Raw genomic sequence first — 17396 nt, forward strand, 5'->3', positions numbered from 1 at the left:
TAGATTTAATCAGAATTTGTTATTTGCCATAATGCCTTTTTTTTTTTACCACTAAGACTACATTTAATTTAGTTTTTAAAATATATAACAAAAACAGTACTCTTAAAAATAATAGTATTCAACTGTGGCTTGGGAAAACCCAATATGTTTTCAAAGGTGAGAAATGTAATGATGAACTAAAGCCATTCAGTCAGATATTACAGAAGAATCATTTGCTGACATCTAATTGGGAACAGAGAAAATGGAAAATGGAAAAGCAGACATCAACATTAATTACTCAAATAAATGGAAAGCATTAATTACTCAAATAAATACTATTGAAAAACATTGTTGTTCTTAGCTATCAGAGATATTGTACATTTTGTGTATAGTCCAAAGACTTTAGAATTTCTGTCAGCATAAATATTGTCTGTGAATTTTAAATAGTTGATTTTCATAAAGTAGTTAATTCTACATAAGTTATATGTGGCATTTATCATTTATTCTCCTTCCACCCTTAATGGCAACTGTTGACTTGTTTGCTTTCTTAGGAAACTATATCCTGAAGTGTTAAGAAATAAATACTCATTGTTCTTTTATTAAAAATTCTAATCAAGCTACACTCATTTGTTACAAGATTGTATTTCATATAATATGTGTTGATTTAAAATTAATGAGTCATTAAAAAACCCTTAGCCTCTGACCCAGAGATCTCATTATGAGGCACAATATGTCACATACACCAAAATATTCATAGCAGCATTTCTTATAGTAGCAAAGAACTGGAAATGAAGTAAATGCATGTTGACGGAGGAAGGTTCAACAAGTTATGGTACATGAATGCAATATTACTATGCTGTGAAAAACAATAAATGTGATGAAAAATGTGATGAAAATATTCCCTTTTAATATTAGTGCCTTCCCTAGGAGATTATGTGTAGTATATGTATGCATGCATGTATGTGTGTGTCCACATATATGTGTATACACACATATATATCTTGTGTGTACATATACATATATAGATGAAGAACAGTGTATATATATGTGTGTGTATGTGTATGTGTGTGTGTATATATACATATATATGTATGTATCTTTTATGTCTATAGTTGTTTACATGTTGTTTCCTCCATTAGATTATAAACTCCTGGAGGGCAGGGATTGTTTTTGCCTTTCTTGGTATCTCCCTAGCACTTAGCACAGTGAATAGCACAAAATATGTGATTAATTAAATATCTGTTTAGTTACTTGACTAAGCATGAATCAGGAATTTGCATTTTACCTTAAGGACTATAGGATCTTTTGGGATCCTATGGGATCCTTTTGGGATCTTATGGGATCTTTTGAAGCAGAGACGATCAATTAACTGGCTGAAGTTAATAGGTATTTTTAAAGCACTATGTGCCAGATACTGTGCTAATCACTGGGAATTCAAAGAAAGATAAAACCAGCCCCTGCCTTCAAGAAGCTTAATTTAAGGGGAAAAAAAGAAGCTTAATTTTAATGGGAGGCAGCAGCATGTAAATAACTAGGTACAAACAAGATAAATAGAGATATATAAGATAAGATAGAGAATTATTTGAGAGGGAAAGACAATAGAGACTGAGGGGACTGAGAGAGCTCCCCTCTAGAAGATAGGATTTGAGCTGAATCTAAGAAACTAAGAGAAGCCAAGAGGCAGAGGTGAGGGGACAGAACCTTCCTGGCATGGAGTTCCGGGAACAACAGGCAGACTACTGTTGCTGGCTCTTGGGGTAGGGATGGAGTGGGGGAATAAGAAGAGACAAAGTGTTTTTAAATGCCCAATAGAAGACTTTATATTTTATCGTGGAGGCACAAGGGAGCTACCGGAGCTCATTGAGCAGGAGTCTGATATGGTCAGACCTACACTTTAAGAAAATGATGTTGACAGTGGGGTGGAGGGTAGATCAGAATAGGCAGAGACAAGGCAGGGAGACCTGGCCATTGAGGGTCTGAACTACTTTAATGACTGTATGAGTGGAGAGGAGGGATTTACAAGGCATATGAAGATGTAAGGGAAGGGGAGGAGAAGAGAACAAGTATTTATTAAGTGCCTGCTCTGTGCCTGGCACTGTGCTAAGTGCTTTATAAATATTGGCAATAGATTGAATATATGGGGTAGGGGAGAATGAGGTAACCAGGATGATCCAGAGTTCTGAGTCCTAGTGGCTAGGAGGATATTGGTACCCTTGGAAGTAATAAAATAGGAGATTTTGTAGAAAAAGATAAATTCTGTGTTGGACATGTTGAATGAAGATGTCTTTGGAGAGTGCTGACCTTGTTAGACATGTGCTTTAGAAATGTCATTTGAGCAGCTTTGTGAAGAATAGAATGGAGACTGGAGACAGGAAGGAAAGGTTATGAGGGTTTGAACTAAAGTGGTGACTGTGTGATGGAAGACAAATGTGAAAGATGTTATTAGGTCAAAATCAGTAAGACTTGGCAGCCAATTGATAATAGAGGAATGAAAAAGTCTGTGACTTTCAGTTACAGACATGGATGTATGGAAGAATATTGGCACCCTTAACAAAGCTAGGAAAGTTTTATTAGGAAAAGGGATAGCAAGAGATGGTGATTTACATTTTGAATGTGTTGAATATCAGGTGCCTATTGAATATCCAGTTGGAAATGTCCATTTGGGACTTGATGGTATAGGACAGTAGCTCAAGAGAGAGATTAGGGCTGGGTATATAGATAAGGGAGGAATCTACGTAAGCATAATAACTGAATCCATGGAAACTGCTGAGATTGTTCTGGGAGGTTGTAGAGTCAGAGGAGAAGAAGATAGAGACAGAACCTTGGGATATGGATAAGGATCCAACAAAAGAGACTAAGAAGGAGCAGCCAGACAGGTAGGGGAAGAAACAATGAAGAGCAGTGTCACAAAAATCCAGAATGCAGAAAGAATCCAGGAGGAGAGGGTGGTCAATAGCCAATGGTATCAGGTGCTGTAGAGAGGTCAAGAAGGATGGACATTTAGAAAAGGCTATTGGATTTGGCTAGAAAAAATATATAGATATAAAAAGAGAGAGAGAGGGAGAATAATTTCTAGTATAATTTGAGATCTGGTGCAATATTCATTTCTTTCTCCTTCCTCCCTCAAAATTTCTTTTAATATTCTTAGGGTCATATGTTCTGCCATATAAATGTTATCTTATCCAATCCTATAAAGTTTCTTTTTGATGTTTTGATGACATTGCATTAAATCTACAGATTAAGATGAGTAATATTATCAGTTTTCCTAGGCTGAATTTGACCTACCCATGCATGTAAAAAAGTAACATTGTGCTCCAGATTTCATGAAGTATAAAGCACATCAATAATGCATCCAAAGAATAATTAGGGAAATAGGAATAAAAGATTCAGGCCTATATGGAGACTAAGAAATTTTCTGATTGCTTAATTCCTAGGTTAAAGGACAAAATTTAGAAATAATAACATGTTATGAAAGGTATTGAATATATAAACATAACACATTGAAATTTATAAAAAGTAGCCAAAATACTAGTCAGATCAAATCTATGTAAGTAAAGGAAGAAAGTAAGAAAAGAATGAAATAGTTATTCTCGGAGTGTAAATTTATTTCTCCCATTTGCTAATATGCTATACACAGGCATAGATTTTGCTAAATATTTTTAAATGTTTATCAGAAGAGAAATCTTGCATAAAATATATTATCTACCACTTTACAAAAAGAATGATAAATTGAAATGTTTTTTAATCAAACAGTACAATGTTGAGAGATCACTTCAGATCTGACTATAGTAAACATTTAGAAATATTTGCCATTTTAATTCAGTTAATACACTATACAATGTCCCTAGAGTCATTCAAGTAGATTTATGACCCACTCCTTTGGCCACACACCTGAAAATTGATTTTATTTATAAAGAGTGTTTCAAGTTGGAGAACTGTTTCCTTGTTTTTAACCACATAGGAGTGAACATATCATAGCTGATAGACATTCTTTTTCAAAAGAGGTATATTCTCTCCTCATTCAGGAAACTCGTGGGTTTTCAGCATACAAATGTTGGCCTCATTATCTTCCTTCTTTTTACCTTACTGCTAGGTTTTTTTCTTCTTCTTCATCTTTTGCAGATGTCAAAGGTTCTCAGCAAGTCCCAGGATCTTAAATTGTCTGACACACATTTAGAGTCACCTGCAATACAGTAAGTACCAGATCCTCCTAAGGTAGTTCTTCATTTGTTCAGCAATTGTCTTTTTTAAATTATGATTTCTTAGTTTCTGGGATTTTTTAAATAAGACATTAGAACTATAATTTAAATTTAAGATAATTTATTTATGGACAAATTTAACAATATTTCACCTAAAATAAGTAAATTGTCCTCTGAAGATAGGTGTATTACATCAGGAGTTATGAAATGATCTCATTCCTGTTGCCTTCCTAATAATGAGCCTATCCCCCCTATGATCCTTCCCTCACACACTCTACAATGATTCTGCACACATCCCTGATTATTTTTGGTCAGTTGCTTCCCATTCCCACTGACTTGTTTCTACCAAAACAATGCTTTCCCCAGTCTTTAATGCTATTGCCCAGATCTGACCAGGGCATCCCAACTCAAAAAACTTTCAGTGGTTCTCTACTGCCTCTAGGATGAAATACAAATTCTGTAGCCTGGCATTGAAAGTACTCTGCCATTGGTTCTAACCTACCTTTCTAGCTTTATTTAATATTAGTCCCCTTTAAATGGCTCTACATTCTAGCCAAACTGCACAACTAGCTATTCCCTAAATTGAAGAGACCATCTTCCTCTTCTTTATATTTGTTCAAACCATCTTCCATGTATGGAATGCATTTCCCTTCTCATCTCCTCTTTTCAGAATCCTCTTCTTTGAAAGTTTGCTCCTATGTCACCCACTTTGGGATGCCTTTCCTAATCTCCACAGCTGAAAGTATTCTCTCCTCAAATATAACTAGAGCATTTTGTTTGAATCTCTTTTGTCCCCATCATACCCCATTTTTATCTCTCCCATCCCTCAGTAAAAAAAAAAAAAAAAAAAAAAAAAAAAACTAGAGGGCTAGGTTTTTTAAAATTCTATCAAATTACCTTACCTGTAGTGGGCACTTAATAAATGTTTGTTAAATTGAATGTTATGATAGTACAGTATTTTAGTATGGAATAGCATAAAGAATTTGTGTGCCAGTCTGCATTGGGAGACCTAGTTTCCTCATTGTTAGTTCCCTATACCAGTGAAATCAGACAGAGGATTAGGAGGAGGGGAGGGGAGAGAGGAAGACAGAGAAGGAAGGAGGGAAGGAGCAAGGGAGAGAGGAAGGAACTCTAATACAAAGTAATATTTAACAAAATAACATTATAACAGGTAAGATATTTAGGTGATCATTTGTATCCATCAGTTCACATTGAGTAGTATATGATTATGATGATAATAATATCATGGCCAAGTCCTGCCTTGATGCTTGATGGTGCCATGGAGGTGACCAGAGGCTCCAGCTGACTGTGCCCGTGGAGCACAAGCCTCTGGTAGGTCTTACTGATCTTGAACTTTGTCCTCGTCCCCAGGTCAGCCAAGTTTTAAGAGGTTCCTCACCAGGTTTGCGGAGGATTAATGCGGCGTCTGCCATAGCAATTCATGCCCCAAGAGAGTAGTTACACTTTGCCTCAATGTCGGGAATATACATATTGATGATATCACTGATCGCTTCAAGATTTGTAAAGTACAAGTCCCATAATAACGCTGAAAGTTAAGCGGTGCAATTCTTATTATCCCCATTTTGTGGGGTGTGTGGGGTGTTCAGCAGGACTCTGAGGGTTTGCCAAGCACTTTTCCGGGCTGCTCATCCACCTTTAGTATCCACTGATTCGTTCAGCTCTCACCTGTGGCTCCATGAAACTGTAGCTTGTGCAGTGGCCACACCCCAATAAAACATCTTGGAAGAGGGGCTCAACCAGGCTGAGGGCAACCAACAAGCCTCAAACCCAACTTAGGGGGAGTCCCAAGCATGTGAAGACTTTCCCCCGCAGGGTGAATGGATGAGAACAATTAATTCCAGCAGCCAGGAAGGCAGGTGAAGCCTGAACTGTAGAGAGCTCAGAGCTTAGTCAGGCATTGAAGACACCAAGGTCATCCGCTTCATCCTGGGCTATTGACAGTCGTCTTGACTTTTGTCCTGTCACTGGACTTTGATGGCTTAGGAAGAGAAAATGAGGCTGACGACTTTGTGCAACTCTGCCTCACTTAAATCCAATTCACCCTCAAGTCAAGACACCACCCATGATGTCACTGGTCCTCTTCAAAAATGGAGGACAAACAACAATTCCCATTTTATAAACAAGGGCTAACCCCTCCATCTGTGTTCCTGATTCCGTATGTTATCTCCTCCAGGATCTTGGTCCCTGAAACATCCCTTCTCTCTCATTTTCAATTTCTCTCTGTCACACTCCCCATGCATATACACATTTCTCCCAATCCAAGCCTTTGCTTTACCCTTCCATGCCCTCAAACTCGCATCCTCTTCAGGCATTCACAGCCAAACCCCTAGAACTTGTCACCTCCATTTGTTCACATCTCAACCCACTGCAGTCTGGTTTATGATTCACTGCTGAGTTTAAACTGCTCTCTCCAAGGTTTTCAATAGTTTCATAACAGGTCAACCCAATTACCTTTTCTCAGTTGTCATTTTACTAGACCTCTATTCAGTTCTTGGCATCATCAACTGTTTCCTTCTCCAGGATGCTCTCTCCTCCCTTGGTTTCTGAGATACTACTGCACCTTACTGCAGTTCTCCTTCTAACTATGACTATGCCTTCTCTGTCTCCTTTGCCAGGTCATCATTCCTCTGTCCATTAAGTGTGGTTGAACCCAGGGCTCTGCTGAATCCTCTTCTTTCTCTAAACTCTCTCTTTGGTGATTTTATAATCTGCTCCCCTTCCCAATCTGCCCTCATGGATTCAGTTGCCACATAAATTCAGGGGTGAGGAAAGGAAGTAGACCTGTAATTTCACTGAGATAAGAAGCTCACAAATGAGAAAACCCTCTCCACCAATGCAGGTCAGAACCTTCTCTGCCACTTACAGTCTTGAAAAGTTTTCAAGAGCACTGAGAGGTTAAGTTGCCCAAGGTGACACAGTCAATATGCGGCAGAGGCAGGATTTTACCTAGGTCACCCTGGCTCCCGAACCAGTTATCCATCCACTGCATCATACTAACTCTCATATTCGTGCATTCATAGAGCTACGAGATATCCAGCCCAAATCTCTCTCCTGAACTCTAAATCCATATTACCCACCTTCCTACAGTGCCACCTAAATATCCAAAACTGAACTTAGAGTCCTTAAAAACTTCTCCTTCTTGAAAAGTTAACTATTTCTTTTAAAGAGTCCCACAGCCCTTCTAGTGAGTAAAGTTCATAGCCTGAAGATCGTCCTCCCCTTCAATCCCTCTGTCCAGTCAGTTGCTGTCTATTCTGCCTCCATAAATGTGTCGTGCTAGTTTCCTTCTCTCCTTTCATATAACCTCCTTCTAATCACCTAGGTTCACAATCTTGGCATCACCTCTGACCCTTCCTTCCTTTTCCCCTCAGATATCCAATCAATTGCCAAGTTTTCTCTATTCTACCTCCACAAAGTCTCTCACACCTATTCTCTTCTATTTATGTAATCTCTAACCAAATTCAGTCCCTCATCACCTTTTCCATAGACTATTCCAATCATTTCCTAATCAGTCTTCCTTCTTCCAGTCTCCCAACTCCAATCACATCTTCTAGATAGCTGTCAAATTGATTGACCTAAAATACCGATCTGATGAGATGAAGATCTACTACTCCCAAATCATCAGTAGTTTCAAGTCATGTTAAGATAAAATTCAAAATCCTTAGCCTTACTTATATTTGTACATCTGATAACCTCCGCTAAGCTCTTTGAAATCAAGGACTATGTGATTTTTGTCTTCGTGCCTCCCCGGTACCTAGCATAGTGTCTTGCACGTAGTAGGCACTTAATAAATTTTTGTTAAATTTAATTGAATTGTGGTGGCCCAGAGAAGTCAAACAACTTGCCTTGGTTTCCAATGAGTTTCAGAGCCAGGATTCAAACTTGGATCTCATAGTGTCAAATCTAGTCCTCTTTATACAGCCCTATACACCTATAACAATTCAGTAAAACTACCTTGAACACTTAGGGAATGAGCCAGTCTGAATAGCTTAAGCTTCAGAACTTGACCTTAACAGTTTCTAATAGAAAACACTGCAAAATGTGTTATCTGCTTCCCTGTCTTCCTAAAGAGCTTAAGACTTTTATTCATTACACAAACCTTAAAAAGAAAAAAATCCTGTATGGTAATAAAGTGATGCCTTTAGGATCTGTTCATATGTGTATAGTCCTGTTCAGTCATACATTCAATTGCCCCATATGCTTTTTGAGTTCTTATGTCTGCTTTTCTAATCATTCATTTCTTTTTACATGGAATTAAATGGAAATAAATAATGATATAGTCCAAATAAAATCACAAAGTCGCTGTATTGTTGCATTAAGGGGAGAAATAAAATTCTTTATTCAAAACTTTCCAGGATATTTATAGCATATTTTCTATTTGATATAGTTGACTTTTATTTTGAAGTACTCATATTAATGTTTTAGAAGACCTCTTTGGAAATTTTCACGTTTTCCCTTGTATTGTTAGTAAATACATAAATGCAAGATCCTCTTTCTAACTCAAAAAAATTTTACAGATTTTCTTCAATTCTTGTATATTCTTCAATTCAATGTATATTCTTCAATTTTAATCATTTTCAGATTCTGTTTTGCATTTGACATAAAATACTTTGCAAAATTGCAAAAATTTTCTTAGCACAGGCTAGCAAACCACTAGCAAAATAATAATAATAAAGTTTCGTAGAGTATTAGAGACCGTCTAGTCCCCGTTTCTTCTGAGTCCTAGAGAGGCCATGACCTGAGCTCAGTGAAATGTTGATGTCATCAGCCTTGAAAAGGCTTTGTACGTTGAGTCTGTGTGAGGACTTTTAAAAGTCCTTTGCTACAGCTGAGTCTTTTATGATGAAAAAGTAGTCTCCAAAATAAGGCTGTTGTAAATATTTCTTAAATTTTGAGAAAAATGGCAATTTAAAAAATCAGTTATGTCTTTTAGCAGGACAAGAATGATTCTAAATGTTAAGAAGTTATGAATAAAAGACTGCACATACTTATGAATGAGATATGAGGTTATTATTTCAGGGAAAATAGCATATATAACAACTTTATTTAATCAGTAAGGACATGTCATGACTGGGAAACAGTGAGAGTAGTTTCCATAAGCCACACAGAGACCAAATAATAATCATATGTCATTTATTGAAAAACTGCTTTGTGCTTAAAACTGACTGATAAGGAATATAACAACATGGACTACATCTTGAACTTATAACCTACTTTGGGAGAGAAGGCTAAACGTACATGAAATAATTAGCAAATAAAATGATGGGTTTAGACTAGATGACCCCTAAGGTCTATTCCAGGTTTAAATCTTTTGATATTGATTCCTGGCTGCATGTGGGCAAGTCACTGAATCTCTGGGAGATTTCATTCTCACAGATGAAAAGATCATAGAAAAAAAAATTAATGGGATTCTTGTGCAGTTGTGGTTTGTCCATCATTCTCAAACCATGACATTGGGGAGATGATGACATGACTTGCAATTGACTTTGATTTGAGTGAGAGAGGGCTGTGCAAAGTCACCAGCCTCACTTTCTCCTCCAGAGCCATCTGGGTCCAGTGGCCAGATATCCTTCAGGACAACTGGAGATGACCCAGGTTGCAGTGGGAGACGTTGGCCCTTTTAAGCTAAGGTCTTTTCAGGTTCTCACTTTTGAGTGAGGCAATGCCCATTCCATGAACAGGTCTCTTTAAAAAGTGAGTCAAGGGATGCCCCCTTTAATTAAAAAAAAAAAAATCAAACAGGGAGGGGAAGACCCTATGATTGCTAGCCAAAAGAGAAACAGTTACTATTTACATTCACTCCGAGCCAGGAGGGCCCAAAAAATAATGTTAAGTGGTGCTTGGGCAGGGACCTCTTGTTGTCCAATTGGTGAGATCCAGAGTGAACTGGGTTTAAAGCTTGGTCTTTGAGAAAGAAATCTGGTCAGTAAACCTCAAGTTAACTTGGCCATCAAAATTTACCCTCCTTTGGGCAGAACACTCTCTGGTAACGGCAAAGAGTTGTCAACAACTGTGCCATCTTTCTACTAATTTTAACAGTTTTCTTTATGAAAAATTAAATATAATAGATATATATGTGGAATGTGAATAAATTTTGTTTCTCAAAAGACAGTATTATAATTGTTAAGCTCCTTGAGGGCAGGAATTATTTTATTTGTCACCCAATGTCTTAACATATTTCATTTTTCAATCATGTCCAACTCTTTGTGACCCCATTTGGATTTTCTTGGCAAAGATACTGGAGAGGTTTGCTGTTTCCTTCTCCAGCTCATTTTATAGATGAGGAAACTGAGGCAAAAAGGGTTAAGTGACTTGCCCAGGGTCACACAGCTAGTAAGTGTCTGAAGCCAGATTTGAACTCAGGAAGATGAGTCTTCCTGACTGCAGGCCCAGCCTGCCACTGTGCCACCTAACTGCTCCAGTGTCCTATACATAGTAGGTACTTAATAAGCATTTGTTGAATTGAATCATTACCATCCTTAGGTATTAAGTTCAGCACCCTGGGAAATCTGAGTATTATAAGAAATGTAGAAAATAATCATAGCACTTAGGTAGCATATAGTGCTTTGTTTGCAAAGAGCTTTACATATATATTAATAATTAATTAATTATTATTATTAATCTGATTATTCTGATGATGCCATGAAATAAGTGTTATTATCCCCATTTTACAGATAATAAAATTCAGCCTGGGAGAGATTAAATGACTTGCCCAGAGTCACAGAAGTGGTCAATGAGTGAGAATTTGAAATCAGGTCTAACTCCAAGTCTAGTCATCTATCTACTGTATCACTGAACCAATCCTCAAGGAACTTCATCTAAGGAGAAAGGATATACATTTTTAAAATAATAACTTCAAAAATATAAGCAAACTCTAAGAAGAAAAAAGGAAAATAGAAAATGTCAAAAATCAGGATAGTATTGTTTCTGACTATTTTTTTTTTTACTATTGTTTCTCCATTGAGATTTTAAGTACCTATATTGCCTCCCTACTTGGAAATCAAAACCACCCCAAGACCCTTAGATAATTTTCCCAATTGGCTAAGTTATTTTTGGCAGGGGGTCTTAACCTTTCTTGTGTCACAGACCACTTTGTCAAAGGGATGAAGCCTATGGACTGCTGCTCAGAATCATGTTGTTAAATGCAAACAACAAAATGTCGGATTACAAAGGAAAGTAATTATAGTGAAATACAGGTATCAGAACTTTTTTTAAGTTCACAGACCCCAGATTGAAAATTCTTGCTTAAATTGAAACAACTCAGAGATACAACTGCACACATACCAGATTGGCTAACATGGCAGAAAAGGAAAATGATAGATGCTAGAGGACATGTGGAAAAATAGAGATACTAATGCGTTATTAGTCAAATTGTGAACTGGTCCAACCATTCTGGATAACAATTTGGAACTATGTGCAAATAGCTATAAAACTGCATACTCTTTGACTCAGCAATACCACTGCTAGGTCTGTACCCCAGAGAGAGCAAAAGAAAGGGGTAAAGGACCTATTTGTACAAAAATATTTATAGCAGCTTTTTTTGTGGTGGTAAAGAATTGGACATTAAGGGGATGGCCATCAATTGAGGAATGTCTGAATAAGATTCATATGATTATTATGGAATACTAATGTGCTTATAAGAAGTGATAGCAGGATAGTTTCAGAAAAACCTGGGAAGTCTTATATGAACTGATGTAATGTGAAGTGAGCAGAACCAGAACATTGTACAAAACAACAGCAATATTGTAACGATAATCAGCTGTGAAAAACTTAGCTATTCTGATCAAGACAATGATCTGAGACAAATTTGTAAAAGTGTAATTGGGAAATATTTAATAAAATAAATAAAAATATATTTATTTAAAAAAAAAGAACCAGAGGAAAGACTAGAAAAGAATCTGCATAACAGGTTTTTGTAAGAAAAGTAGAATTAGACTTGGAAGATCTGGGTGCAAATCCTGCTCTGCTCCTTACTGCTTGTGTGCCCTTTTAAGCAAGTCTTTCTGAGTCTCCTTTTCCCCATCTTTAAAATGTGGAACATGAACCAGGTGATGACGAAAGACCATTTTTATCAAATTCTATGATCTTTTGCCTAAATAACTGTTTGAATGTGCCAAACAGATAAATAATTTACACTTATATAGTTCTTTAAGGTTCACAATGCACTTTTTTTCACAAAACATACAGAAGAGCTGAAGTTGGCTTAGATCCTCAGGCTTTCTTCATGCCTATGCCTTCGTTTATGTTTTACGTTTCAATAACATTTAAGGTTTACAAAGTATTTTTCTCACAGCAATCTTCTGAGATACGTATTTAATTAAAATGATCATATTGGCCTAAATGAATACCATTACTTTCATTTTATAGTTGAGGAAATGCACTCTTAGCGGTTAAGTTCTTACGTCTACATAGCTAAGAAACATCCAAGCAGAGCCTCAAACCAGAGTCTTTTGCCAGGGATCTTTCTTGCTATCTTTCTTAGAAGCAGTGACGTGAATTTGGAGGCATTGCTCTTGGCCTAGCTGCTGGAGGCAAAGTAAATGCACTCACTTCAAAACCCAAGACATTGGTCACACACTGGATGTAAATAGGGTTACTCATTTAACCAATTTGGTCATTTGCTGCCATCTAGATCAACACACCGATGAGAGCTGTTCTCACTTAGAAGTGAAAGCATTGCCTTAAGTTTGTGATATTTTCTTGTTTGGTTGATTGACTTGTCCATATTAGTAGCTTTTATAAACACTTACTTCATGCTGTTTTGCACCTTAATTTCATCAATAATGCCATTTGTTTATTTTTGGGATACTGAGCACTTTTTTGTTGCAGAGCTTTGCATGTTTCAGTGGTTTTACTGAAATGCCTTAATTTTTATAACATCAAGAAGATACTAAGCTTGTCCATAGACATGCATAGATCCTGGTCAAGATAACCTGACATTACCATTGACCCTTCCACTGACAGAAAAGACTACTCCTTCTAATTTAATTAGATTGAATCCAATTCAATCCAATGAGCATTTAATAAGGACCCAGGACTGTAGGACTGTGTTTTCCTGAGAGGAAGGGGAAGGGCTGATAGAAATATACCTTCCAGGATATGCCAGCAACAGTGGCCCACAATCTATAGGTGTCTCTATGAGCTTGTCCTAACAAAAGCTTTTTTCCTGACTGAGGTACAGAATGTAACCTTTCTGTCCCTCCTTTTTGCATTTCCTCTTATTAAGCTGTCTGCCCTTTTTTTGTCTCTGTGTACCATTCCGCATGTATTATCCTGTCTGCCACCCTTGGCAACCTTTTACTGAAGCTCCTGTGAATATTTTATAATCTCTATTAAATACCAATAATGGTCATTAGCTTCTTTGTCTTCAGCTTTCTTAATACACATATATGTAGATATGTACATTTAAGTGATGTAGATAATTAGCAATTCCTTTTATTTAGCCATTCCCTCTTTATCTCATATTTCATCAAGATCATGAGGTTACTCAGTCTCCATAGAGTATTTGTGAACTCCTCAGTCATCAGTCCTGGGTTTACTTTTCCACTAAGCTGCTTCTTTTTCTTACTTCTCAAGCTATATACTTCTTTCCAACTCCTTAATTCTCATGAAGAAATAGGAAAGGTTCCACAATTTTTCTTCATTCTGGCTTTTTTTCTTATTTTCACAAGTTAATTTTCCATTTTTTGTTATGTTTTTACTCTTCTAGCTTTCACTTCTGGTCTTTGCCCTCTTTGGACATTTTGCCATAATTAATCCAACTGTATTGGTATCGTATGTCAGCACTATGTACTCACCTCACACCATGAGGGATATAGATAAAAATATAAGATGTTTTTCTACCCTCCTGGAGATTACAGCTCAGTTGGAAAGGCCGAACTAAAACAACTAGAGAACAATAGAAGTATATAATCCAGTACTAAATAGTATGATATAGATTATAAATACAATAGGTATTCAGAGGAGGAAGATCTTTGGGCATCTGAGTAATAGGGGAAGGTTTCAAGGAAATAAACTTTATCTCTTTACATGTTATAGAGCAGCCAAGTGGTGCAATGGGTAAAATATCAGGCCTGGAGTAGGAAGACCTGAGTTCAAATCCAGCCTCAGACAACTTACTAGCTATGTGACCCTAGGCAAGTTGCTTAACCCTGTTTGCCTCAGTTTCCTCATCTGTAAAATGAGCTGGAGAAGGAAATGGCAGACCACTTAAGTATCTTTGCCAAGAAAACCCCAAATGGGGTCACGAAGAGTTGGACACAACTGAAACGATTCATCAACGACAACAACACCAGGTAGAGGGGAACCAGGGAAGGGAGGAATCCATAGCTGACTAAAAAAGCAGAACGCAAAAGCAAAGAGAAAGGCGGTTGGGTGGATGAATTGATGACCAATAGAGCAGAAAAAAATGGATCTATAGTGACAGCTGATAACTTCATAGCCTATGGGAAGATCATTAACAAATTCTCTGTAATTTTCTGCTTTTGTAGTTTCCCAGAAAGTTTTTTGTCTTTGTTTAAAATGCTTTTCATGCAATGCCTTTCATTTCATTCAGTTGTTCATCAAAATATTCATCTTCCATCACTTCCCTTGTCTGAGGACCCACAAAAATCCCCTCTTTGACTTTAACCTCACTAATTCTTAGAAATCAGTTTTTCAGATGAAGAAAATCTGTGGTTTCATTCCATTCCCTTGACCTCTTCTAGGTCTGAAACTTCCTTTGAAAAAATTTTATTCATATCCTTTGATTATTTATCTACTTGGAACCTTTATTTTTTTGAATCTTATTTTACCTTTGTCTCCTCTCACCTATTAATATTCTCTATTTTACTTCTCAGTTGATTTTTATAGTTTCCTTTAATATGTCTTGAATTTTTACTTCTTTGTGTCTTTTTCATGCTAGTTTTCTGTCTGCCACCACCATCAAACAAGTTAGAGAGGAAAATGCCCTCGTATTACCCATCTGACCATCCTTTTAATGTCTTCTTTGACACCAAGTTCATTCATATAGTCCTCTGCACAATGTTTTCCCAAGATGATTTATGGGTTTTATTTTTATCAGTGAATGGTCTGAAAGACTTGTATTTCAAGGCAATATTTCCCTGTATTCAGGTTTTTATAGGTAGACTCAAAAAAGTTGGTATAATATGCCTCATTTCTTTCTGATCTAACACATGTTCCTAAGATATGAATGAAACCTGCCTCTCTACTATTTTCTTTCTTGTATGTTTTTCTAAGGCCCAGCCACTTAGTTTTCCTTTTCCTTTTCTTGTGGGGAACATGGGGGAGGGAGAATATATGTCAATGAGTCTAGTTTTTTCCAACACTATATTTCATATCCATTGTCATGTCACTCCACCTAGTTCTTTCTATAATTTATGGGTCTTGAATAAAACCCACCCTTGTGTGACTCTCTGCCCCAGTTAACCAACAGGAGTTAGAGAGTCTTATCACACTAAAAATTCCTCTCTTCAGTTTATAAGATCCCATCCCATGATTTTCTTCCTCTGTCAAAGTTCCCTGGCCTCATCTCTCCTCTTATGGAACATGTGGCTGTTAGGATTAAATATGCCTGTGTTTCAGTTATGCATTTCTTATATTGATGAATGAAAGCAATGGGGCTTACACGGGCTTGCTCTGGCTCCGTTTACTCTCTCCTTTTAGTTCTTCTCCTTTTGATTCCTTAGAAGATTGTGGTCTCTCTTACGCTCCCTCATTTCTGGGTTCCTTCCTCTTCTAGGTCTGAATCATTTCCCGTAAAGTTCTTATCTTTACTGCTCTCTTTAGGATTTTGATTACTCCTTAGGTTTCCTCTACTAGAATTGTTCTTTTGGCCTCTCCCTCTACTTCCTCCCTCTCACAATGTAATTCTCCCCCTGGTTAGCTTAATTTGTCCTGTGTCTTTGGCTGGTGCAGGATCCATCTCTCATTTCTAGCAGCTTTCTCACCTTCCTTTTTGTTTTTCTTCTCCTTTTTCAGCCTACCACTACCTTAAACTCTTCCTTGTCTTGTTTTGCCTTCTTCCTCCAAGACTCTTCTTACCTTCACTTTCCTTTAAAAAGATTGGTAGATTTCTGTATAGAGTAGTAGAATGTGAGAGTTGGGAGGGACCATACCATCTAGTCCACCCCTTCATGCCCAACCCTACCACCACCACCATGGTGAAGTAGCATAGCAAACATGGAAAAAGCTTCTACAGGCACTAATATGCCTGGCTGAACTGAAGCCAGAATATCTACCTCAATCTCTGCTGCCTCTTTCCCTCATTCTTACTTGAAGTATCCTCATACTTTGGGCTGCTTTCACATAATAATAATAGTTGACATTTAGGTAAAGTTATTAGGGTTTGCAAAATGCTTTATAAATGTATCTCATTTGAGCCCCACAATTCTTATCTTATAATCCCTATTAAATAGTAGTTGTGGTCACTGATTTCTAACATTCTTTGACTTCAGCTTTTTTTTTTTTGGTTAGGCAGTGGGGTTAAGTGACTTGCCCAGAGTCACATAGCTAGTGAATGTTATGTGTCTGAGGCCGGATTTGAACTCAGGTCCTCCTGACTTCAGGGCTGGTGCTGTATTCACTGTGCCACCTAGCTGCCCCGACTTCAACTTTTTTAATATGCCTATTTATTATTTGCCATTTCTTTGTATTTAAGCATTCCCCCTTTATTTCATATTTCATTAATATCATGAGGTTACTGAGTTTAAATGAAGTAGATACTACAGGTGTTATTGTCCTAATTATACAAATGAGAAAGCCAAGAATTAGGTTTGCAAGCCCCTAAGATCACAGATCTAGAACCATCTAGTACAACTCCGTCATTTTACAGATGAGGAAACTGAGACCCAGAGAGGTTAAGTGATTTGTCCATGGTCATAAAGCTAGCAAGTATAATCAGAGGAAGGATTTGACCTCCAAATTCAGAATTCCATGGACTCTGTTTATGTTGTCTATATATTTCCCTGCTTCCCTAAACCTATCTTCATGCTTACCTATTTATTTTGTTTTGTCTTAGATATAAATCACCTTCCTAATAGTTACACATTAACTTTTTGCCGTGAACTAATGGAAAATATGTTTAAGCCCCTTACAACACTTCCTGAATGCCACTTCCCCTACTTTTCTATAGCTCTAACACTTCACTGGGCACATGCCAATCAGAAACACTTTCGTGAGCCATCCTTAAAATATCGC

General features: G+C 37.2%; 1 protein-coding gene and 1 long non-coding RNA gene across 6 annotated transcripts in view; one reads left to right on the top strand and one right to left on the bottom strand.

Moving 5' to 3' along the window:
- Positions 1 to 17396, top strand: part of AHI1 (Abelson helper integration site 1) — a 250985-nt gene that overhangs the window by 230930 nt on the left and 2659 nt on the right. For all 5 annotated transcript variants that reach the window (XM_027850706.1, XM_027850707.1, XM_027850708.1 and 2 more), the window contains one exon: positions 4102 to 4172. In XM_027850706.1, coding sequence (XP_027706507.1) covers positions 4102 to 4172 — 71 coding nt within the window. The remainder of the gene's footprint in view (positions 1 to 4101; positions 4173 to 17396) is intronic.
- The window catches only part of LOC114034891, a 205095-nt gene that overhangs the window by 108476 nt on the left and 79223 nt on the right, over positions 1 to 17396 (bottom strand). The window lies entirely within an intron of this gene.

The sequence above is a fragment of the Vombatus ursinus genome, unplaced genomic scaffold (genome assembly GCF_900497805.2).
Source record: "Vombatus ursinus unplaced genomic scaffold, bare-nosed wombat genome assembly UNPS02009132.1, whole genome shotgun sequence".
NCBI classification, from domain to species: domain Eukaryota; kingdom Metazoa; phylum Chordata; class Mammalia; order Diprotodontia; family Vombatidae; genus Vombatus; species Vombatus ursinus.